Here is a 25,109-nt window from a genome sequence, read left to right as displayed (position 1 = left end):
CCTATATGGCCCACCAAGCTCTGCCACTGACAAAATGCCTGGACAGTGCATGAGATGGTAACCAGGGCAAAACGAAAGATAAGGTAAGGATGAGCTAAGGCTTTCTCCTGTATGGGCTGGGCCTCCCTTGAAGACAACATCACAGCAGACATAAAAATTTGGAAGGGCACGTTGGTGCTGACATTAGCTGCCAATGAGGAAATGTTCTCATATACATTCTACTGCAATATAATTCAAAGGTCACAGAATGTGAAGCTCATGTATTTTTCATCACAGCCACATTTCATTACCGAAGTCAGATGGAGGGGGAAGAGTTGTTTCCTTTCTTCTGCACGAGATCATTGAGAAGGGAAGTGAAATGTGAATCCACATTTAAATCCTCATTAGTTTTCAGCCCAGCCTGTCTTAGAAGGTTCTTCTTAAAGAGGATAAAATGAATTTTTCCACATATCCTACCCCTATATTCCCCCAACCAACCCCCAATGATTGGTTTAAAGATATGCTTCCCGAGATAATAACAATAACACTTAGACTTAAATACCACTTTACAGTACTTTACCGCCCTCTCTAAGCAGTTTACAGAGTCAGCATATTTCCCCCAACTATCTGGGTCCTCATTTTACCGCCTGGGAAGAATGGAAGGCTGAGTCAACTTTGAGCTGGTGCGATTTGAACTGCCGAACTGCAGCTAGCAGTCAGCTGATAGCTAACCACTGCACCACCTCAGCTTTGATGATCTGAGAACACAACCTGCAGCCCAAAGGAACTCTTGTATAAATTTATATCCAAGTCACAAAGGGTGGAGAAACTACAATACTCAGAATGGTCTTATTGTTCCATCATCACTTCATTGCATAGGCAAGGAGTGCTCCTATTTGATTCAAGCAAAATCTCCTGCTTGAGCAGAGGATTGCACTAGATGACCTCCAAGGTCTCTTCCAACCCTATTATTCTATGTTTTATTTGTTTCCTTCATTCTGTAATTCCTGGATAGTTAATTCATATATCTAGCTCATTTTTTATTGCTACACAGAATATGGGGGTAGGATACGTGGAGTATTTCATTTTATCCTCTTAAGAAGAACCTTCTAAGCCACGCTGGGCTGAAAACTAAAGAGGATTTGAATGTGGATCTTGAAGGACTATGTTCCATGCACTTTCCCTACTTGTTCCAACTTGTGAGCATAAAGGAAAACATAGAGGAATAGCAGAAGATTGCTCATGGATCATCTTAGCATAGCAGTGATGCCAATTTCATGGAGATTAAAAGTGATCAGCAAAAGACAAAATGCAGGGAACCCAAAATGGGTTCCCGTTTTTCCAGAGTCCCTAGAATTGCCCAAGTCCATATTTCTCCTGTGTCTTCTAATGTTATGTGTTGTGTAATTCTTGCTGGGCTTATCCCCTTGTTGAAGAGATGTTTTATAAGAAGGGGTGGAAATTGGTAACATTGTAAAGACGTAGCAAAGTAAAGCTTTGCAGACTCATTCAGCTATGAAACATATGAAATGCTTTCCTCCCTTGAAAGGTTTTCTACAAATAGGTTTTGAGATACCATAAAATCTGATTCATTGTTGCAGGCAAGGTATTAAGTTAATCAGCCAATAAAACAAAATAAGGAGGTTAGATGCAATTAGATGAGATGCAAGAAATAATTGGTTAATTTCTCTAACTCAGCTGGTCCTCCTACCTATCAAAACACATCTGCCAATAATGCTACTGCAGTACAGGTAGTCCTTACCCACAACCATTCATTTAGTGAGCATCTGAAGTTACAATAGCACTGGAAAAAAGTGATTTAAAAAGTGACTTATTTTCACATTTTCGACCATTGCAGCATCCCCCATGGTCACGTGATCAAAATTCAGGTGCTTGACAACTGGCACGTATCTATAGTTGCAGTGTCTCAGGATTGTGTGATCACCTTTTGTGACAAGTGGGAGAACCACAAGAGCAACAAAGATGATTAGGGGACTGGAGACTAAAACATATGAAGAACGGTTGCAGGAACTGGGTATGTTTAGCTTAAGAGAAAGAAGGACTAGGGGAGACATGATAGCAGTGTTCCAATATCTCAGGGGTTGCCACAAAGAAGAGAGAGTCAAACTATTCTCCAAGGCACCTGAGAGTAGAACAAGAAGCAATGGGTGGAAACTAATCAAGGAAAGAAGCAACTTAGAACTGAGGAGAAATTTCATGACAGTTAGAACAATTAATCAGTGGAACAGCTTGCCTCCAGAAGTTGTGAATGCCCCAACACTGGAAGTCTTTAAGAAGATGTTGTATAGCCATTTGTCTGAAACAGTATAGGGTTTCCTGCCTAGGCAGGGGGTTGGACTAGAAGACCTCCAAGGTCCCTTCCAACTCTACGATTGTATTGTATTAACCCAGATTTGTTTAACAACCGGCACAATTCACTTAACTGTAAGTGATTCAAGTTACTGCTACAAAAAAGGTTGTAAAATGGGGGAGAACTCACAATTGTCTTACTTAGCAACAGAAATTTTGGGCTTAATTGTGGTCATACATTGAGGACTATCTATACATATGTGGTGGATCTGATTGGATTAATCTACCATACTCATTTGTTTGACTCCTCTTACTTCCCATTTTCTTCTTATCCAAGTTGAGCAAAGTTTTTGTTTGTTGTAAAAAAAAAAATAGATTAGAGTCCTGAAGGGAGCTGAGTCACAAGCAGTGCTATACTTAGAATATTTTACTGCTCTTTATCTTTGTCTGCAGACTTTGATCCAGGAGGCTGAGCTTGATTATTTACTTGCTGATATTTCATCACCAGGCTAGGTAACATCATCTTCAAGGACTCCTCAATTCAATCCTGAGCTACATATATTCTCTTCTGCTGAAATTTTATATAATTTGCAATTCCTATAAGATTTCATGAAGAAAAATAAACTATTTTAAAAGCAGTACATCTATGGATTAAGGAATTAAACTGCCTTACTCAAAGGAGACAAGTTATTAGGAAAAGGCACGCTCTACCCCAAAACAAAAATTAGTCAAGAAATACTGGTTAGGTGAATGTAGAAAAAGTTATTTTTAAACCCAAGCTGCCATCCTGAAATGTTTTTTTTGAAAAAGGATGTTTAAAGGAAAACTGAAATATGGAGCACCTGAATCGGAAATGTTAGCCTGGATTGAGTCACCCATTAGACCAATGTTTTGCTAAACTCATAATTTAAACATAATGTTTTAAGTAACAGTGGTATAGCTAAATATTTAGCACGTCTCCTGTTTATTCAGGGAGTTTTGGGGAACACATCTTTCTAACTTTGCATCAATTCCATCAGAAAAATCAGATTGAACAGATAATCGTAACTGTATTTAACATCTATTACTAACTTTCCTGGATGGCTTTTTAAATTTTATATTGGGGTTTTAAACGGGTTTTAAAATTGTTTTTTAATTATTTAAATTGGTTTTGGGGTTTTATATACAGACAGTGTGTGTGTGTTGTTTCTGCTCTATGTCTTATGTTATTTTCTGTTGTTTTGATTATGAATGGTCTGTACACCGCCCCGAGTCCCTACGGGGAGAGGGGGCGGTCTATAAATTAAATAAACTAAACTAAACTAACTAAACTAAATGGTCAGACAAGCAGCTCTGAGGTTGAGGTAAAATTTGCACCCAAATATTTTTACTCCCAATGTGACATTCTATCAACTAAACATTGCTGTCCCTTCTTTGTTTTGTTCTTGTAGGATTTACACTTCACCCAACAAAATTAGAGCATTACACAGTGTTGTTTTCACTTCCTTCAAACCTTACTTTCCACCTCCTGGGCATAGTGTTTGATGCACATATTTTAACACTGCTCATCTCATTATTACCGGGAGTCTAATCAATCAAACACTGTCAGCTGCATGGCTGATTCAAAAAATATGTTTAAGCATATCCCCACCCTTTCTTTCCACCAGTTTGCAGATAATAAGTGAACAGAGAAAAATGTTAAAATCAAGGGATTCCCAGAATCCTGATTTATTTTTGTTTTCCTGCATGGATATTATCTCAGTTTTGCTGTACTTCAGAATGAATAGTGTCTTCATGATACACCTTGTTCCTGCAAAAAAAAAAAAAAGTCCTGAGAATGAGAAAACAGTCTTTGAGAACAGAAGGACAGGGAAGAGAAAATGCAATTATCTTCTTGATATAATGAATAATTGAGTGGGTAGGACACCTTTCCTAGCCTAGGACCCTATAGATCAAGGGTGTTAAATTCGTTGCATCACATTGTCATCACATAATGTTTCATGGCTTTTTTTCCCCTTTGCTAAACCAGGGTGAGAGTTGCCAGCAAGTGACACATTGGCCCTGCAGCCATGAGTTTGACATCCCTGCTATAGATATACAGATAATCCTCAATTTACAATCATTTGTTATCAAAAGTTATAACAGCACAGAAAAAAGTGACTTATGATCATCCCTCGCATTTATGACCATCACACATTCCCACAGTTATGTGATCAAATGTGACTTGGGAGAGTTGAGTGCTTGGAATCCAATATTTATTTATGACAGTTACAGGACCCTGGAGTCATGTGATCAGCATTTGCGACTTTGCCAGTCAATTTCCAACATGAAAGTCAATGGGGAAAGCTGGCCTTGCTTAACCACGTGCTTCACTTAAACAGTGACTCACTTAACAACCATGGCACATAGGTTGTACTACAGACATTGAGAGATGGGTCTTTATCCTACCTAATTTTGGTGGCTGGGTATAGCATTTTAGATCAGCAGGGTAGGGCAGAGCAGGCGATATCCTTATTATATTTTAATTACTCTGATATCCTGTCTTGTGTAACACACTGACCCAGAAAGTAACCAGAAAGGCTGGGTTTGCACAGAACTGCTTATTAAATGAAAAGGTAACTGGGTTGCGCTTTAGAGTCTCACATAACCCAATCACTTATTACAGTTAAAAAGCAGAAACTCTCCACATGTTCCCACAATTAATCTACAGTTGGGATGGGGCTACCAAAAGTGATCTGGAAAACTGGCAATCACTGGATGGCAAAATGGACAGTAAAACTCTTGTCTCTTTGTTACCATTTAGTGACCATCTTTGATTTGAGAGTGTTTGCCTTTGTCCCCAGAAAGTCAACATGGATGTGATTATACTGATTGCAAGTAGCCCAGTCTGACTGCAAGAAGATGAAATCTTTTTTTGGGGGGGAGGGGTTGTGGGCTTATTCTAGCCTCTCTTCTTCTGGCCTTTAACCCTCTTTATTCATCTGCTTTTAAAGAAGGATAAGCAGTGGGTGTCATTGCCTCGCAGTTCTTTCCCGGCATTGAGTGGGATGCAGGAAATAAGATGCTGCTCAGGCGTTGCAACATCCTGCTTCCATTTGCATAAGAGATTAATCTTGATGAGGTTTTAACTTTGCTCAGATGTTTGTGTTTGTTTTCTTTGCGGCAGCCTATTGTGCGCAAACCCATTCCGTGTGATTAGCTCGCGGTCTCTTGTGCAACCTTCTCAAGCGATTGGGTTAATTCAGGTTCCCGAGTTCCACTACTGTAATCAAGGTCTTCAGCCAGTGGCAGCGCAGCACAACCTCGGGGTCTGGATGACCCACTGACCCGCTAACCCCCAAAGCAGCCACCCTTATATTAACTCAGCCTAGGGCAACACACACACCGACACACTCATCCCCTTTACAGCCCAGCGTGTGGTGGCAAATGTAGGGGAGTGAGGGAGAAGAGAATGAGAGAGAGAGAGAATGAGAGTGATGAAGGGGAAAGAGAATGAGAGAGAGAATGAGGGGGAGAGAGAATAACAGGAGGGAGGGGGAGAAAAAGAGAGCGAATGAGGGAGACAGAGAATGAGAGGAGGGAGGGGGCGAGAGAGAATGAGAGAGAGAGTGAATGAGAGAGAATGAAGGAGAGAGAGAGAATGAGAGTGAGGGAGGGGGGAGAGAGAATGAGAGAATGAGAGAGAGAGAGAATGAGAGTGATGAAGGGGAAAGAGAATGAGAGAGAGAATGAGGGGGAGAGAGAATAACAGGAGGGAGGGGGAGAAAAAGAGAGCGAATGAGGGAGACAGAGAATGAGAGGAGGGAGGGGGCGAGAGAGAATGAGAGAGAGAGTGAATGAGAGAGAATGAAGGAGAGAGAGAGAATGAGAGTGAGGGAGGGGGGAGAGAGAATGAGAGAATGAAAGAGAGAGAGAATGAGAGTGAGGGAGGGAGGGGAGAGAGAGAATGAAAGAGAGCGAGAGAGAGCTCACCGCCTTCTTGGAAGAAGCGTGGGGGCGAAGGGGGATGTCTTGCATTAAGTATCGACCCCCCCCCCCCATTTCGCGAGGTCGGCTCAGCAGGCAGCAGCCCTTCCCGGCGCGCCTTGTTTCTCCGGAGCACTCCCCCCCCCGCCCCCCGCTTCTGCCCGCCTCCTCCTCCTCCTCCTCCTCCCGGAGTCTCTGGGCTGCTGACTCAGCCGGAGGGAAAACTCAAAGGGCGCTCCGCCGCCCGGCTTGCCCGCCTTCCCCGGGGATGTCGCCCGGGGCCCCTCTCTGTTCGCAGCTCTTGCTCGAAGCCTTCTGGCTCTGAAAGGGACGCGCGGAGCGGCCGCGGGAGACTTTTCCCGCCAGCGCCGGGAACAAAGCGCAGCGAAGTTGCCCTCTGGTTTCCTCCTCCGGGAACCTCAGTCACCATGACAGCCATAGCAGCTCAGGTAACTTGGGGGCAGCGGGTGGTGGTGGTAGGGCCGCGTCCTGGGGGCGGAAGGGGCGCTCTTTGGGTCAGGGGAGCGAGATTGGGAGGGGGGGCAGGAGGAGGAGGGGGGGTCCCATCCCTGCAAGCCTTGTGTCGGCCGGTCCTTTGTTCTCCCTGGTTCGCCTTCGCCCTGCCAGCGGAGCGGTTCCTCTGGGTCTGGGCGACCGGCGGACTCACCTGTTGCTCTTCGTACATTTTCTCTCGCAACGCGGGATGGGGTTTGGGTTGGGGGTGGAGAAAGAGAGCCCTCGCGTCCCCAAATCGTAAATCCCGACCGTTGCATTTTCTCTTGTAGACGGAGGGCTTCCCTAACCGAGAGCTCAAATAGTGGAAAGTTGAAAGTCTTTGGTCGTGCCATCTGTCCTCTCCCCGCTCCCCCAGAAGTTGACTTTTAAATCTGCCTTCCGAGGTTTACTATCGCCCAGGGATGACACATGTCTCACTTTTTCTTTTTTCTTTGGCGAGGAAGTTGCACAGCTTGGAGAAGGGTTTGAGGGGAGGGAGTCGGACATGATTGAAGATGGGGCTTCAAGTAAAGAGTGCCGGAGCTCATTCGCTCTCTGGTTTCCCCACATAGTTCAAACTTTCTGGCCATCCATCAGCTGGGTGACTCTCCCAAAAGTGAACGGAATGAGATTTTACAAAAAACAACAACAGGGTGGGTGTGATGGGAGAAGCTGGCAAAAAGAAAGACTAAATTTCACAAAAGGAAAGCAAATCTGCTTGGAAGACAATCTTTCTGGAAAAAAGACACATACGCAGTGAGAGAGGGAGGGAGAGGAGGCAGCTGAGAATACTGTTGTTTAAGGGTCCATTCTTAACCTCCTGTCCTAGTCACATGACCCAGGGCAGAGCAATTAAGGCAAACAAAAGTAGGCATCCTCTCTTTCAAGATGGAAGGTCATGAGGTTTAGAAAGAAGCATTTTCATCTTGCCCTATGTTTCCCAGGGCTTACATACACTAAAACAAGACAGATGCAGCATGATGGGAGAAGGTGGTGACGAGGACGATAGAAACACAGATACCATCAACCTATGTGCATCAGCCTGATAATATTCTGAGGGGGATTCAAATAAACACATGCGAATCCAACTAGCGGGGTGAGGAGAAGCATGCTGCATGCCAAAGTGATGTATTTCCAACACAACAGAAGGTTGGAAAGAAATTCTGTAGAGAGATTCAGGACCCTGTCTGCCTGCTCATGCAGAGGATATCTGTCCAAACATTGAACAGAGTTAGACTAAATCTAAGAGGGGAAGCCAACAAAAGAAGGTGGAGTTTGAAAATGGGCAGAGTTGGCCAAAGACTGCAAAGAAAGGAGGAAAAAAACCTGCCTGGGCATCCCTACGGATGATCATTTGGGTATTTTCACAGATTGCAATTAACTATTGCATTCTAAGCCGTTTTTCCTTTTCTCTCTCCTGGTCATGTGAGCAGTGTAACTGCATACACGCACACTCATGCAGACATTACACAAACACAGAGAAGAGGTAAGAAAGAAATCACACTAACCCAGAGAGATGGAACATGTTACTTCACTATACAGAAGCAAGCTTCCTCTAGCTATTGTTGGTAAGGAGCTTGGAACAAATTAAATAATTTAAGCTCCATATTCTTTCTCTCTCTCTCTTTTTAGGGGTGAGATGAGGGTATCCAAGAGCCAAAGTAACTCAACTTGCTCAACTTCCTTTTTTCTTAGAATGCAACGAGTTGTTTACAAAGATCTGCAAATCTGTCTCTTGTTGGCATGTTGTTCCTGATGTTTCAGCAAAGCCAGCTCATACGCAGCAAGGCTTGTACAAGAGTGGTTTTCAAAACAAAGTGCACCACAGGAATGACAATTAAGAGAAACAGAAATCTAGGAGAATATTTCTTGGTCAATACTTTTAAGAGCTAAATTTCTCAGAAATGGGACAGTGCTGATTAACTTTTGAGATATTTCTCCAGTCATCTTTAGCATTTACGTATATTAAAAGTTTTCAATACCTCTAAATCCAAGGATGATAAATCATTAGTCCTCCAAATATTGCTGACCTTCAGTTCCCAGCATTCCTCGTAATTGACCATGACGTTTGGGAATTGGGGAAGTTTTAATTGAGCAACATCTGGAGAGCTACTGCGTGCCCATTTTGCTATAGTGTACTGCTTCTTTATTTTCTCATATTGTATTTTGTCCAAAGTGAAATGCACTTTTTGACATACAGTACATACATCTTTTTTCTTTCCTTCTTTCCTTCTTTCCTTCCTTCCTTCTTTGCAAAGTTTTGCCATTGCTTGCCAATTACTGCTGCTTCTTTCTCTTGGTCTCCTGTTGTCTTCTTTTCACCCAACTGTGTCTGTCAGATATTTAGCTCACTGAAGGTTTAGAATTTGTTTGCTATCTTCCCTTCAGCCCGTGTTCACATTGCATGTTTAACTGGGTCAAAGAGGGTATTAGGGGGGGGGGGGTCATGTGAACATCATAATATAGTGAAATAAATCTCAGTCAATGCTCATGCCAAAAAGAGAGAATTAATTTTAGCTGGAAATAAGTCCCAAGTTGTTCAAAGCCAAACTCCCACTTAGCTATCTGAAGGTAAGAAAAAAAGCAGAAGAGGATAAGATAGATAAACTCCGCACAATATTTTTAGGTGATCATTCACTAAAAAAAAACAAAACCCCACAATAGCTGGATGACTTCAGAAATGTCCACCATGAGAGCATCCATGATCGAGTGGTGCTAGGCGTGAGTAAACTGATTGCTAGCTGAGCAGCTGTCACAGAAGTGTCATCCATGTAGACCTTGCAAAAGTTCCTTATCTGTTGCTTCATCTCTCCATGCTGATAATTCCAGCCAGTGGTGGGGTTGCAGGCGGTACGCCCCGGTACGGGGCACAGGAGGAATACCGTTCCAGTACGGAGCCCCGGAGGGCCCACCTGCCCACCCGAGCTCCTTACCTGTCTTTTAAGGCTTCTGCGCATGCACATGGCGAGTACAGCACCTGCGCGACGCTCTGCGGAGCAGCTGGAGCATTGTGGAGGCTCACGGAGGCGCTAAGACGCATGCACACGCTGCGCATGTGTGCACACGCACTGAGCGCGTCCATGTGGCTGCTGCCGTGCCTCTACCGGTTGGAACAGGATCCAGAACCCACCACTAATTCCAGCATATCTCTTCGTTTCACCATTACTTTACAACTCCTTCTTGAAATGAATTCTCTCTTGGTATCCCTGATGCCAGAAACTTAAAAAAAAAAAACTTTTCCTCAAACTCATCTCTCCCAAAAAGCCTTGAGATCCCCCTCTCTACCTCAATACCATTTATGTTATGAGCAAAACCGTGTGGCCTGGGATGAGGTGTACCTGTTCTTTCTTGCTATTCTGTTTTCTTCTTTTGGGGGAAGAGGGTTGTTCCCTGGACTGCCTTAGACTGCAGTCCTTTGGAATTAAGGTGTTTCCAGCCTGTTGCTTGTAAAATATAAAGAATACAGGTAGTCCTCGACTTACAACCATTTGCTTAGCAACCGTTCAAAATTACTACAGTGCTGAAAAAAAATGAGCATTTTTCACTGCAACCATGGCAGCATCCCCATGGTCATGTGATCAAAATCCAGATGCTTGGCAACAGGCAGATGTGAGGGCTGCGGTGTCCCGGGGTCATGGGATCACCTTTTGCGACCTCCTGACAAGCAAAATCAGTGGGAAGCCAGATTCATTTGACAACTGTGATTAATAACTTAATCACACATGCAGGGATCCACTTAACAACTGTGGCAAGAAAGGACATAAAACGGGGCGAAACTCAGTATCTGTCTTGCTTAGCAATGGAAATTTGGGGCCCAGTTGTAAGTCGAGGACTACCTGTATTACAAAATGAGTAGGGTATTACGCAGACGATGGAAAGCAATTGAAAAACAGAGAATGAAGGATTGCTTCTTTGGCTCTGCCAGCATACCTTATAACAATGGCTATGGTGTCTAGCCCAGGTTCTAATATTTTCTAGCCAAAGAAACCTATTGGGTGATTTTGCATCTGCCACTGTCTCAGTTCAATCTATCTCACACGGTAGCGCTTAGGAATTAAAATTCAAGATGGTCCTACTGTAAGTGAAATAAATATACATAGCTGGAGGACACCAGGATGGAAAAGCTATTGCCCTTGTGGTGCATACACGAGACAGTCCAAACAAGCTCTTTCTGGGACTCAGAATGTACTAAGGTTATTTCCACAAGAGGTGAAAATAGAACCTTGATATTGTTATGATGAGGAAAGCTAGAATAAAGGCAAAACATGTCTAATCCTGCAACTTTACTTCCTGTTATTCCCTTTTCAGCGGGGAAAAGCAGCACATGGACAAAGTGAGTTGGATTGTGCCAGCTCTCTTCTTTCCAGTTTTGCCTCTGTTCCATGATTTTTCCTCAAGGATGTAGGAGGAAAGCATAGGTCTGGCAGGAGGCTCTGCAGACCAAATTGTGGGAGTCAAGCGAGAATGTTTGCTTGAGATATCTGTAGCACAGTCTTAAGCCAAATAGTGCAATCGAGTTAATCAGAAATGCTTAGGTAAATAAATCTGTGCTATCCACAGAAATTTTAAAAGCCTATTCTGTAATGTGGGGGGGATTTCCTGTGAATGTCAAGCATCAATCTCAACTCTATTTGCAAAATGCATGCTTCCAGCTATATCCACTGGCATTAAAAGCTGTATCTTGAGACTTCTTTGAATAGTTTGCCTGTCAGGATGTATGTACAAAAAAATTCTAAGAAGGAAGTCACATTAAAATCACTGTTTTGGTTGAATTTCCTTGGACAAATTGCAGATAATGTTCTTTATTTCCAAATATTACATTTCTATAGAAAAACTAATGGAATGTTTACTAGTGCTTTTATTGTATAGAATTCATGAAATACATCAATATTGTTTATTATGCATTCTTCCCAAGGCACTTTCAGATCAATTGTGTATAAATGGTCTTTAAAGTACATTTAATTGACTTCAATTAAATGGTATTTATTGGCATGCCAAAAATCATGGATTGTTCATTGTTTAAAAGAGATCCAGTGTGGTAACGTTAATACAACCCTCAGTTTGTTTTCAGAAACTTTGCAAGTGGGCAATTTAGAGCTTCACTAAGAACAGCCTGCCTCGCCACCGTAAGAGACAGAAAAAGAAAGAATAGCAGAAAAAAAATTAGAAAAGGAGACATCAGAAAGACAATATGAATGAGGAGTCCTTAGTGCTCTCTGACCTTCGTTGTCTTCTTGCAGTGTTTCATTACCCAAATTAGGTAACATAATTAGTGCACTGCAATGTTACCTAGTTTGGGTAATGAAACATCTGCAAGAAGACAACGAAGGTCAGAGAGCACCAAAGATGCCTCATTCCAACCCCGAGATACAGATGTTCTCCTTTATCCGTGGAATATGCATGGACTGGCTCCCTTTGGGGTTTGGCTGCACAGCTACTCTCTGTCTTGGTTCCAGCCATCACAGGCCCTGTGACTTTCAAAAAGATACTGTATTTTTCGGAGTATAAGACGCACCGAGGTTTTGAAGAGGCAAATTTTTTTAAAAAAGGTTTTGCACTCTGCAAACCTCCCAAAAATGCCTCGGTTTTTGGGCATGAATAGCCTTTAGGAGGCTTGTAGAGTGCTCTGGAGGGTTGGGGGGGGCAAAATTGAGCAAAAAGGTCCATTTTTTGCTCATTTTTGCCCGCCCCAGCCCCCGGAGCTCTCACCTAAAGGCTATACATGACCATTTTGGTGAAGGGAGTGGGGTTTGGGGAGGCAAAAAATGCTGTATTCAGTGTATAAGACGCACCCAGATTTTCAGCCTCTTTTTTGAGGGAAAAAGGTGCATCTTATACTAAGAAAAATACGGTAATCCTGATGCAATGTAGCTCTTAACAAAAATGGTCTTTTCCACCTGAACTAAATCTATGTTTCTGTTTTCTTTTTTCTGTTTCTTTTTTGGGAATTTCTCCTGAAGACCCAGTGGTTACTTACTCGTAGAAGACCGAAGAAATCATTCTTTGAGACTTTTATCAGGAGCTTAATTATCCTCTGTGTTGCAATTGCCATTGTTCTGTTGTCCATTGCGGTATGCGATGGCCATTGGCTTTTTACAAAAGGAAAACTCTTTGGTCTGTGGCATTTCTGTACCCTTGGAGGCAACAGCACCTTGAAATGCACCACTGATCTCTCTTTGACCAATATCAGAGGGATAAGCATAGGAATGACCTTTGTAAGAAGTATGGTGTCTTTTGCCGTTGTTGTTGCAATCTTTGGCCTGGAACTTCTCATGGTCTCTCAAGTCTGTGAAGATATCAACTCAAGGAGAAAATGGTCCATGGGCTCAGTCTTCATTTTTGTCTCATTTCTACTGTCATCAGCTGGAATGGTGAGCTTCTTAATCCTCCTGAGAGACTACATCACGATCACAAGTTTTACATTAACCTATTGGTGTGAATTTATTGCAACATTCCTTTTCTTCCTTAATGGAATCAGTGGACTTCACCTTAACAACCTAACTTTTCCATGGAACAGAGTGAGAAAAAATTAAACATGATGAACAAAATATCCCAAGAATATATTGCAGCTCATTAACGTTCGAGAAACTCACCAAGGGGATTGTTTTTGAGGGGAATTGTTTAGTTTGATATATTTTTTTTGGTAGCATAAGGTAAAAGATTTCTAACAGCTTGCCACTTTCTAGAGGACGTCTTCAAATTAAGTTGGTAATGGATGCTGAGTACTGGAAATGGGAAATTATAACCTGTTGGGATTTTAAATAATGCATCTAACCATAGTAATGGAATAGCAAAAAGCAACTTGCTTAATTTAAAACTCAGTTCATAAGCCTCAACATCCTTAGTCCAGTTCCAGTCATTATCTTTTAAGTGTCTCACTGAAATGAATAAGACAACCAATCACACTATTTTTATTTGAGTTGGGTGGGAACCAAATTCTATAGCCAAGTAGAATAGGACATATGCTGTGTGAATGGGTTTTGTGCATTTTTATGACTATGTTTTTCCTATCAGCAATTTGTATCGCTAGAAATATTTGTACTATGCAGGACATAGGGCAGTAACAACAGAACTTCATTTTCTAATAGACATAAATAATTTGCCATTTCACATTGCCATATATAAGCCACGATTAAAATTTCTGCTTTTATCATATATTATTTGGCAAATATATGATTTATAAACCATGCCAGTTCTGTGTGCATTTTCTACCAAAGATCCTTTACTGCTGAGAAGCAAGCTATCCAACTAACATCTTTTTAAACGAGGTTTGTGCTATTACAATTTAATGAATGATAGGGGAGAGTCAGCCCCTTCCTGCGAGATAGAAGTAATTTTTCATAGAGACACCTCAACTCTGTATTTCTAACCACAGAATTCGTAACACAAAATGCCCAGTTAAATTTATTTCCTGCTTTTCAAAATTACAGAAAAGTAAGTTTTTATCCTTCTAAAAAGTACATTCTTTGCTAAGAATATAGGGTCATGCCATTGTCATAGAAAGCAGTTACTGGCACATATGTAGTGGTAAAGGTGGAAGGCGGCTCCTATACTCCTTTCTGGACATATAACTTACTGTATATCAGGGGTGTCCAAACTTGGGAACTTTAAGACTTGTGGACTTCAACTCCCAGAATTCCCCAGCCAGCATGGCTGGCTGAGGAATTCTGGGAGTTGAAGTCCACAAGTCTTAAAGTTCCCAAGTTTGGACACCCCTGCTGTATATGATTTCAATCCTAAAAGACACCCTGTGGTATAAATGAAATAAATTGTAAATCAGATTTGGTGTAAGTTTAGAGCATGAATTTTCTATTGTTCAATAATAACTTGTACTCTTCTCTGTATATGTATTTCACAATACTTTACTACAACAATAATAAGTTTCATAAACTCAGGAGAGTTGTTACCATTTTTAAAATTGTAAATGTTTGACTCCATCCCTATGAACTTTCTATGTCTAAATATCCTATATTATTAATCCAAATTGTTCATTATTGTCAACAAAAAAGTTAGTAGCTTAAGAAATGCACAGATAAGCTGTCAAATTTTCTATGGAAACCACTGCACTGATCATAGTTTTTGAGAGAACCAGTGTTATTTCATTAAAGCTGCATGCTTGATTGAATTCTAGGTTCTCTAATCCTTATTTACATTTGTTTCTTTACAGCTAACTGTAAGACTACGTAGGAATGCCCTAATTATTCTACTAAGTTTTTCTCTAAAACTTTTGTAGAAGTTTCCAAGCCATTTACTTGGAAATAAAGTAAAGTCACTATGTTGCCAGTCTAGCCAAGCTTCCCCAAATCTGGTGGGGTCATATTAAATGCCTAACCCCAACCAGTATTGCATAGACTGCTTTGGGCAATGGGAGTTGTAGTGCAATATATTAAAAAGGACCCCAAGTAGAAAGAGTGCTTAATAATTAACTAGACAGGTTATGATATCATTAGAATCAATAGATTCACAAGCCATCATATACTTTTATATGTTTACCATGACCAAAAAGAAAAGATACTCCATTCCTTGTCCCTTAGGAAGATCTTGGCATGTCATTCAACTTGCATTTTTATTATTGCCTCTTATGAGCTGTTAAGACTTGCACAGTTGAAGAACACAATACGTTATACAGTGAAGTATCTCCAGACTGAGGGGTGACCGGCTATTAGCAAATCATATCTACCTGTATTGTTTTGTAGTTTGTATAAATTATTGTATGAACTTGAAGAAAGAAAGATTTGCTTGACTAGAGTTTTGAAGTTTTCATGTTGAGAATATTTTGAAAAATCTATAGTATTTTCCCCCAGTTTAGAACATTAATTCTCTGTTGTTGCCTATCTAGAAGTCTATTATCTTGCTGATTTCATTCAATAGTTTTCGCAACTATCTGGTGAAGAAATTTGATGTCTTCTTCCTCAAAAATAATGTGCTAAAGAATTGAACACAAGTTTCTGTGGATCTATCAAAATTGTGGATATATATCAGGGGTGGGTTCCTGCCAGTTCTAACCTCTTCTATTGAAGAGGTTCCACAAATCTACAGTGCCATTTAGAACCGGTTCCAGCTCCCTCCCCCCGCACGTCCGCACATCATCAAGATGAAGAGCAAGAGGAGGATTTCTGGGAGTTGAAGTCCGCAAGTCTTAAAGCTGTCAAGTTTGAACACCCCTGGGTTTTTTTCTAAAGGGTTAGGGGTGCAAGGGTCTTGTAACTTGACAGCTTTAAGGCTTGCGTACTTCAAATGCCAGAGTTTCTGAGCCAACATTTTTGTTGCTAAGCAAGAGCGTTGTTAAGTGAGTTTCACCGCATTTTACAAGTTGCCCACACCCACCCAGTCACATGGCCGGCAAGCCACTCCCACCCAGTCACATGGCTGGCAAGCCACTCCCACAAAGCAGGCCACACCTACACAAGAGTAGGTTCTAAAAAAAATTGAAACCCACCACTGATATATATAATATCACTGATTATTTCATCCTTTGACTGGAATTTCATCTCATGTTGAGAAGGTGGAACACTCTCTCCTCATGGGCTAAATGAATGACCGTCATCTTTGCCTTTCAAAAATGATAGTTCTTTAGGCCTTCAAAACTATCTAGCTGTAGTATATTAGAGATTACTGTTTACTGTTGACTCTTTTTTGTCCTATTAAAGGTCATTTGCCAGTAAATGCCAGAGAATGTTTGTTTAGATGATCTTTATCTTTAATAATGATTGTTTTACTAAGTAAGTTATAACATGTAAGCTTTTCTAAACTTTAATGATTGTTTTACTAAGTAAGTTATAACATGTAAGCTTTTCTAAACTTTAATAATGATTGTTTTACTAAGTAAGTTATAACATATGGGCTTTTCTAAACTCTTTTCTACAAACTATAAAAGGAAATTGGAAGATATCTAGGATCAGAATGTCAAATGTTCAATAAACTACTTTTTGAAATGGTAATTCTAGTCCCTTATAAGTGTCACAACTGGGAGACATACAGCAAATGGATGTGAATATATATGCACACACATACATCCCAGTATATTTGCACTAAATGATAGAGAAAAGGAACTGGAAAAGGTTCTCCTAGAAATCAGAATGATGAGGTTGAATTAAGGAAAAAAAAAACAATTTCAATTACTCCAGTAACTCTGTATTATGATCAGGATAGAGAACCAGCTAAGCACACTGGGAAGATGTGTGACAGCTCTTCCCCTTTCCTATCTTGGGGTCTGTTCACTGATCTGTCACCTCGGGCTAACAAACAGGTTGCTTTACTTTGAATTTCTGTTCAGGTAGCCAAGTATACCAACATAACTTTCTAACAACAAAACAATTGTCCATGGCATTACCAGATAGCGGCTGATATTAACAGAGCCTAAAGCCACTAATGATCTTGCAACAAAAGCACCAAAGATAAGGGCATCATAAAGATCCTGTGACACAAGAACAGATAGCCAGAGGCCATTCTGGGGGGGTAACAATTTTTCTCGCCTTTAATTTCTATATATATCTTAAGATGACAAACCCACACAATACTTCTTCCTCCTATTTTCCCTACAACCCCTGAAGAGGGTTAGGCTGAGAGATAGAGTGACTGGCTCAAAGTCACCAAGCTGGTTTTCATATAAAGAAAGGTTGCAGGAATTGGGATTAATGAAAAGAAGGATTGGGAGGACATGATAAGAAGCAATGGGTAGAAACTAATCAAGGAGGGAAGCAACCTAGAACTGAGAAGAAATTTCCTGACAGAACAATTAATCAGTGGAACAACTTGCCTCCAGAAATTGTGAATGCTCCAATACTGGAAGTTTTTAAGAAAAGATTGGATAATCATTTGTCTGAAATGGTATAGGTTTTTCTGCCTGAGCACGGGGTTGGACTTAGAAGACTTCCATGGTCCCTTCCAACTCTTCTAGTCTAGTCTAGTCTAGTCTAGTCTAGTCTAGTCTAGTCTAGTCTAGTCTAGTCTACTCCACTCCACTCCACTCCACCCCACCCCACCCCACCCCACTCCATTCCATTTCTGCTTTAAGATTGAATGAATGAATGAATGAATGAAGCAGCCATCTCGACGGATTGGTTCTCAAACTTGGCAGCACCCTAAAATGACAAATTAATTTATGTTATTCCACCCCCACCCCAAATAAAACTAATGATTTCATTGATGTTGGATAAGAAATAAATATATCACTTTCAGGAGTCACCAGGGTTAATTATATGCAGTATATTTATATTTGAGAGTTATAAGGCTATGCAGCACAGTTATGCTTGCTATATACAACAATTCTCCATTGACAGCTCGTGTAGGTAACTTGAGGAGAAAAGCCCAGAGTAAGTTTTGATGATGTTCCCATTTTGCTTATACAAACTTTTTTTTAAAAAAATGTGCCCCCTCTCTTCTAAGTCACTTGAGATCCTTAGTAGAGAGTTTTGGATCAGAGTTGTCAGTACTGTTTACATTATACTTCGGGCATTAACCTGTGGGAGAATGGGGGTTGATTTACTTTTATGCTTTTACTGAGTGAAACCCTGTGAAAGCCAAGCCTACACAAGGGAACTGGTTCTCCCACTCCCAGCATATGCAAGAGCAGGGGTTTAGATTAAATTATCTCCAGACATTGTGGACTATAATTGGGGTGTGTGTGGAATCTTAATGGTAAAACTGTTCAGCAATGGATCAGTGGGCTTAGACAGATTTTCTCTGCTTACTCTAACATTTTCATCTGTTCTCCACCATAACACGATAAAAATCCATACTGACAGTTTTCAGCTTAGTATAATGTGTGAACTCAATCATAGAAAACCAAAATGGGCAGAATATAGATGTGAGCTCTGTGTGAGATCTCTAAATATTCCAGGAACATCCAAGTATCTTAGACAACAACTCTCACCACCATGTACACACTGGCTTGAGGTAATAATCTAACATACCCAGAGGCCACTTACATAGGGCAAGCTGGTTTAGAGGGGAAGAGACTCCATAAAAGTCATTGTTGGCTCTAGACACCCTCAGAAAAAAAAGTTGTGGGAGGTTTTTTTTTTGCATCGTATGGCCCAGAAATATTATACAATACAATACAATAGTAGAGTTGGAAGGGACCTTGGAGGTCTTGCTGTTCCACTGATTAATTGTTCTCACTGTCAGGAAATTTCTCCTCAGTTCTAAGTTGCTTCTCTCCTTGATTAGTTTCCACCCATTGCTTCTTGTTCTACCCTCAGGTGCTTTGGAGAATAGTTTGACTCCCTCTTCTTTGTGGCAACCCCTGAGATATTGGAACAATGATATCATGTCTCCCCTAGTCCTTCTTTCTCTTAAGCTAAACATACCCAGTTCCTGCAACCGTTTTTCATATGTTTTAGTCTCCAGTCCCCTAATCATCTTTGTTGCTCTTCTCTGCACTCTTTCTAGAGTCTCCACATCTTTTTTACATCGTGGCGACCAGAACTGAATGCAGTATTCCAAGAGTGGCCTTACCAAGGCATTATAAAGTGGTATTAACACTTCACGTGATCTTGATTCTATCCCTCTGTTGATGCAGCCTAGAACTGTGTTGGCTTTTTTGGCAGCTGCTGCACACTGCTGGCTCATATTTAAATGGTTGTCCACTAGGACTCCAAGATCCCTTTCACAGTTACTACTACTGAGCAAGGTATCACCTATGCTGTACCTGTGCATTCCATTTTTCTTGCCTAAATGTAGAACCTTACTCTTTTCACCATTGAATTTCATTTTATTAGATAGTGCCCAATGTTCAAGTTTGTCAAGATCCTTCTGTATCTTAAGCCTATCTTCTGGAGTGTTGGCTATTCCTGCCAGCTTGGTATCATCTGCAAATTTGATGAGTTCCCCATTTATTCCCTCATCCAAATAATTGATGAAGATGTTGAAGAGTACTGGGCCTAAAACAGAGCCTTGGGGCACTCCACTGCATACTTCCCTCCATGTAGAACTGCATCTACATGGAGGGAAGTATGCAGTGGAGTACCCCAAGGCTCTGTTTTAGGCCCAGTACTCTTCAACATCTTCATCAATTATTTGGATGAGGGAATAAATATATTTGTGACTTACTATTAAATACAATAGTACTTTCACTGAAGTGGCACTTGGCACAGGTAGTGGGTAAACTAGACTCCAATATGAAAACACAAGCTTAACTTTCACAATAAGATGATTTCCCAAAGCCAATTCTCAATTGCTTTTACTACAGAACAATACTGGTAACTGTCAATTCAAGCCACTGCCAATAGCAACATTCACTGATGCAATTCGTCACAGCAAGCGAAAGGCTGACACGAACTATCTACACTGGTTTGAACATTGTCCAACCAATGTAAAATAGCTAGAGCTTTGGCACGCTTGCAGTAGTTGTCTATTTTTTGTGAAAAATTCTTCTCCCGAGAAAGATTTTTTCACACAGAAAAAAAGCACTGCAAATGCCACTGATGTGCTGATTTTTACTAAGGTTTAAGTAGCTATGAGAGCACTCTTGAAACAGTTTGATAAGATCATTGTAAGAAAGTATATAATGAGAAACAGTCAATGGAAGGCAGGGATAAGGAACCCTCCAAATCAGTCCCAAAGGTGCTTTTTCAGGAGGCAACTGATTTTTTCTTGTTTTGTCTTTGAAGGCATTTCGCTTCTCATCCACGAAGCTTCTTCAGCTCTGAGTGGATGGTGGGGAATGGAAGGATTTATATTCCTTGCAGACAGCTGGTAATATGCATCCTTTTACAGGGTTATTGAGGCACTTGGAGGTTAATCTGTGTCCTGAGGGACATAGCCATGTAGTTTGGGATGAAGACCCTTCAAATGGTGTAAGAGCATGAACGGATTTCCAGAGGAAACAAAATTGCAGACCACAGGAACTATTTGCACTATGTAGGTGACACTGAGGACTCAGAGAAACCTCCAAGGGCCTCACCCTCTCTAAAAGGATGCAAATAACCAGCTGTCTGCAAGTACTAAAATCCTTCCATTCCCCACCATCCAGTCAGAGCTGAAGAAGCTTCTTGGATGAGAAGCAAAACGTCTTCAAAGAAAAACCAGAAAGTCCTGTTGCCTCTTGAAAAAAGCACATTTGGGACAACCGCAACCTGGATGACTGAGAATCTCCATAGACCCTTATTAATGTAACACAAATATTTATAAGTGGATTGGCTCAAGGCCTTATTCTTGATCCCTATTCCTGATGAAAGATTGGAGAAATAGTTGGCTTTCAAAATACTGGATTAGTTTCCAATACTCCGAAGGCCCTGGGGGGGGGGCGGATTTGGCCCATGGGGTGCTTAGATCTGACCCACAGGGCCACCTGGGAAACAGCCCATTTTCACTGGCAGAGCTCTCAGGCCACGACAGGCATCCCTGATCTTGGATGAGAAGTGAAATGTCTTCAAATAAAAAACAAGAAAAGCCCAGTTGCCTCCTGAAAAAAAGCACCTTTGGGGCAATCATGACCTGGATGACTAAGAATCTCCATAGACCTCCAAATCAGTGTTTTGCAATCTTGGCATCTTGGTGATGTGTGGGCCAACTCAGAATTTCTGGCTCACTGGGGAATTCTGGGAGTTGAAGTGCACACATCTTCAAGTGGTGAAGGTTGAAGAACACTGCTCCTAAATTCTGTCTATTATCAGTTCATGATAGCATGGCTAATAGTCAGAGATGCTTGAAAATGTAGTACCACAGAACTGGGAAGAGGCATAGATACATAAACCCATTTTGACCCTTGGCCAATAAAGAATTCTGCTCTTTTCTGTCCTGTAGTAGTTAAAATGTCAGGTTAGAAACTGGGAAACTGAGTCCTTCCTTAGACATAAAACCAGCAGGGAAACCTTGAACCATTTTCTCTCTCTTAGCCCCAGAAATCAGTTCCAAATCTTGCCAATAAAACTGCAGGGACGTGTCCAGGCATCACCAGGTTGAAGGCACAGACACACAGGTATATGCCTGGCGCCTCCCAAATTCATTGGAGCTTTGTGAATCTAAAGCAATCTCTCAAATTAGGCTCAGAATACAACAGGAAATTGTGTCAGACAAATGGGCATCTTTCTAATCCAACTTCTGTCTTAGATGAACTGAAGATACACTGCAGTCTCTCACGGAGTGAATTGTTTTTAGCTAGCTTCCAGGTGGCAGCCCCAAGTCCCACAGAGCCACAATCAGCTCTCAAGAGGAAGTTGCGAAGGCCTTTGTGGCAGCTGAATTGCCAAGACTCCTAAACAGCAAATTCAAGTGTCCATAGACAATGCCTAGAAAAATCCATCGATCAATTGTGGGCATGATGCTGAAGAGATATATTTTCTCTCTGCCAAAAAAATGTACACTCTATCATGTTCAAACAATGCAACACTTACGGAAGATATATAACAAAGGGTGGGATGCTACTGGTTTGGCCTGGTTCGGGCAAACTGGTAATGCCAAAGATCAATTGAGAGTGAATCGGTTCGCTCTGACCTTCAGGTGGGCCCACCCCCACTGCCCCTGTGCTATACCTATCTATATTTCCTTGTTTTTTAGCCCAGTTGATAGGCACCACAGAGCGCCTGCAAAGCACATGCTCAACGAAACATTTGTTAGACCGGTTGAATCACACCACTGTGTATAATCAGTTTATAAGTCAGTCATATATAAAATGGCAATATTGTTCAGAATCCTCACTCCAATAAGGAACCAAACAGAGAAGAGAAGGTACAATCTTTTGAAATGATAGATTCCAGAGAACAAAACCAGCAAGTTGAGAGGGATGAGCCTTCCATCTGGAAATGGCTTTTCACACATCATCTTTTCACAAGAATCCACATGATAGCAAGTCAATCTCCCGCTAGAGCCAACAACTAGCTTTTAAGTCCTGAACCACAATGCCCGATTAGGTAATGCAAGTTTCCGCTGAGTTTTACCATGTTCTTGTGTGCCGTGGAAACATTTACAGTTTGCTCAGAATTGGGTGAGAAGGTCGCCTTTCCTCTTGGGAACCAGGTTTTGTCAGCTGCAAGACTTGAGTGAGCCCGCTTACTTCATTTGGAAGCAAAGAGCTGTGGTGCTTATGGGAACCGAGATGCTTCCTTAAATGCCACTGCCACCATTTTCTGTGAAGCTCCTGCCGGACCTGAAGAAAAAGTTTCAGTTTAGTAAGAAGGCTCGTGGTTTTCTTAAGAGAAAGAGGACACCCTCTCCCTGCCCAGCATAGGGGCTCAACCTCTGCAGTCAATAACAAGGATAAATCACTCTCAAGCAATATCCTGCCCTGATGGCATGTGGTCAGCCACTACTTGCCTGCAGAGGAAGGAAGCAAAGCCAAAATGTGGGCAGAGAAAATCAATTGCAGTCTCGTGGGTATGCAAGTAGAAAAGGGGAAAGGAAGACCGGAAAGGCCAATAAATGGAGAAACGTGGTGAAGAAACAAGAAGAAGAATGGGCTGAGGTAACAAGAGAAATGACCCTGCATTGTAAAGATTTTAAAGACTTGACAATTTGGGACCCATTGGATCACCCTTCCAGAGATACTTTCTTATTTAAGCAGAGATGGAATGATCACAGGTAGGGCAAAACAATAGTGGGAGTGGAAGGGACTTCCAATTTCCTGCTGGCTTCCCCATTGATATTGCTTTTGTAAGAAGCTGGCAGGAGGTATCAGAAATCATTCCTCCTCTTTCTCCTTGACTGACACTTGGAACTGCCTGCTACATTTGGGAATAAAGGAATGAAGATATTTATGGACTGATAGAAAAATGGCACCCTTGCTTCCCATTCTGTTCCCGAGGGCCCCTTGCTCCAGGGAGGAAGAAGACACACCCATCAACTGCTGGAGACCTCAAACTAGCCCTACTTGCCAGCAGGCATCCAGATTGCTCCCTCACCCGCTCCCATGTTGTCCACCATTATTAAGAGATTTGAGATTTCAGCCTCGGTTCCAAAACAGCCAATTGCCACTTACTTGTTGGGACTTGCTAGCAGTTTATTGGCTGCAGGGACTGGAGGATACAAGAAAAAGGGTGGGGATATGGCCCTCTGATCTTCTCACTCTTTCTCCACACAAACATACCAAGCAAAAAAACTAAGATCAAGACTATTCTGGATGCTGAAAGAGACACTAAAATCTTCTAGGAACTTTAATCTTAAGAATTTCCCCTAATCCCAATATTCCACTCTTCCTTCTTGTTTCCCTTAGGTTCCCTCGTAAGGCACATTATCTAGTGAGACAGTCTGGTAATTCAACTAAACTGATCCAAGTTCTGCTTTTAGGAGGGAGTATGAGGCAAGAACGCCAGCAAATGAGAAAACAAAGTGTCCCCAAGCCCCCCTCCCGGAGTTTCAGGGATGGTTTGACTATTTGATTGTTAAGAGCCATGGTGGCCTAGTGATTAGAATACAGTATTGCAGGCTAATTCTGCCAACTGCCAGCAGTTCGATCCTGACCAACTCAATTTGCTGACTCTGTAAACCGCTTAGAGAGGGGAATAAAGTACTATGAAGCGGTATATACCATGTTTCTCCAAAAAGAAGGCTGGGTCTTATTTTCTTTTGACCCCCGAAAAAATGGCTAGGTCTTCTTTTTGGAGGGTTTTAATTATTGACTTACCTCACGGCAGTGGTACCAACAGCCCTGTCCAGCAGGAGCCCACTGCTGGCCCACTTCTTCTGCGGCTACTTGCCGCCATCCGCATGCATTGCCTTGGCCTCTGTTTCGCCTTCAGATGCATGAAGGTAGCTCCACTCCCTCATCCCCACCCTAGCTTATTTTTTACCAGTGTGCCTTCCCCACCCTCTGCACCCCAGGGTGGGTGTGGTCATAATTAGGGCTAATTTTGTGAGTGGGGCTTAATTTAATTGCATGCGCTCAAAACCATGATAGGGCTTCTTTTCAAGTCTTTTTGGAGAAACACGGTAAGTCTAAGTGCTATCACTATTTCTCTTGTTTGCTGCAGATGGCTGGAATTAAATCAACAAAGCTACCCAGCTCAAAGGCTGCTGTGAGAATATAGCTGCTTTCAAAGTCAGGCAGAAGCCTTTGTGGAAATCTCCACAGTTCCTCCCTGGATTCTCGGCTTCCTGATCTGAAAGATTTGTACAGAAATAATCCCCCACCCCACCCCAATTTCTTCCTCAAGAGATGCCAGTCAGCTAGAGAGATGCTTGTATAGAAAAATCTGGAGCATAATTCCATATCCCAATCGCTGTACTTAAACATTCTTCTGGTTTGAGAAAAAAGTTTCTTTCCCATCAACCGGAATGACATTGATTTATCAAGGACTTTAAGGAGGAGCAGCACAAGAAAAGAGAAAAGAAAAGAGAGGGAGTCCCTCCATTTGATTTGCAACTGGAAGAAAGGACAAATCTGAATAAAAAAATTCAGTAGCCTGCAGTGGAGTCCATTAAGAAAGATGACCTTTGGAAAG

The 25,109-nt window shown here is 41.7% G+C and overlaps 2 protein-coding genes and 1 long non-coding RNA gene across 5 annotated transcripts in view; 2 read left to right on the top strand and 1 right to left on the bottom strand.

Moving 5' to 3' along the window:
- LOC309382490 overlaps positions 1 to 16,670 on the top strand; it is a 273,086-nt gene extending 256,416 nt beyond the window's left edge. The window contains exon 2 of the long non-coding RNA XR_014173678.1: positions 16,124 to 16,670. This is a non-coding gene — a long non-coding RNA (uncharacterized lncRNA). The remainder of the gene's footprint in view (positions 1 to 16,123) is intronic.
- On the top strand, positions 6,411 to 16,670 carry TMEM37 (transmembrane protein 37). Its single transcript, XM_081934054.1, has 2 exons — positions 6,411 to 6,683; positions 12,690 to 16,670. Exons 1-2 carry the CDS (start codon positions 6,663 to 6,665, stop codon positions 13,260 to 13,262), a joined length of 594 nt encoding a protein of 197 aa, XP_081790180.1. The 5' UTR covers positions 6,411 to 6,662; the 3' UTR covers positions 13,263 to 16,670.
- A 5,599-nt stretch (positions 16,671 to 22,269) lies between these two features.
- SCTR (secretin receptor) overlaps positions 22,270 to 25,109 on the bottom strand; it is a 40,551-nt gene continuing 37,711 nt past the window's right edge. For all 3 annotated transcript variants that reach the window (XM_081935083.1, XM_081935084.1, XM_081935085.1), the window contains exon 13: positions 22,270 to 22,819. In XM_081935083.1, coding sequence (XP_081791209.1) covers positions 22,637 to 22,819 — 183 coding nt within the window. In that variant the 3' untranslated portion in view covers positions 22,270 to 22,636. The remainder of the gene's footprint in view (positions 22,820 to 25,109) is intronic.

This window comes from Natrix helvetica, assembly GCF_964273705.1.
Source record: "Natrix helvetica genome assembly, chromosome: 1".
In the NCBI taxonomy this organism is placed as follows: Eukaryota; Metazoa; Chordata; class Lepidosauria; order Squamata; family Natricidae; genus Natrix; species Natrix helvetica.
The sequence above is the reverse complement of the archived record's forward strand: the minus strand, read 5'-3'. Positions and strand labels throughout refer to the sequence as shown.

Coding starts and splice junctions, on each gene's coding strand:
- TMEM37 (XM_081934054.1), top strand. CDS start 6,663: ATGACAGCCATAGCAGCTCAG. Junction 6,684..12,689: donor TGACAGCCATAGCAGCTCAG/GTAACTTGGGGG, acceptor TTTCTCCTGAAG/ACCCAGTGGTTACTTACTCG.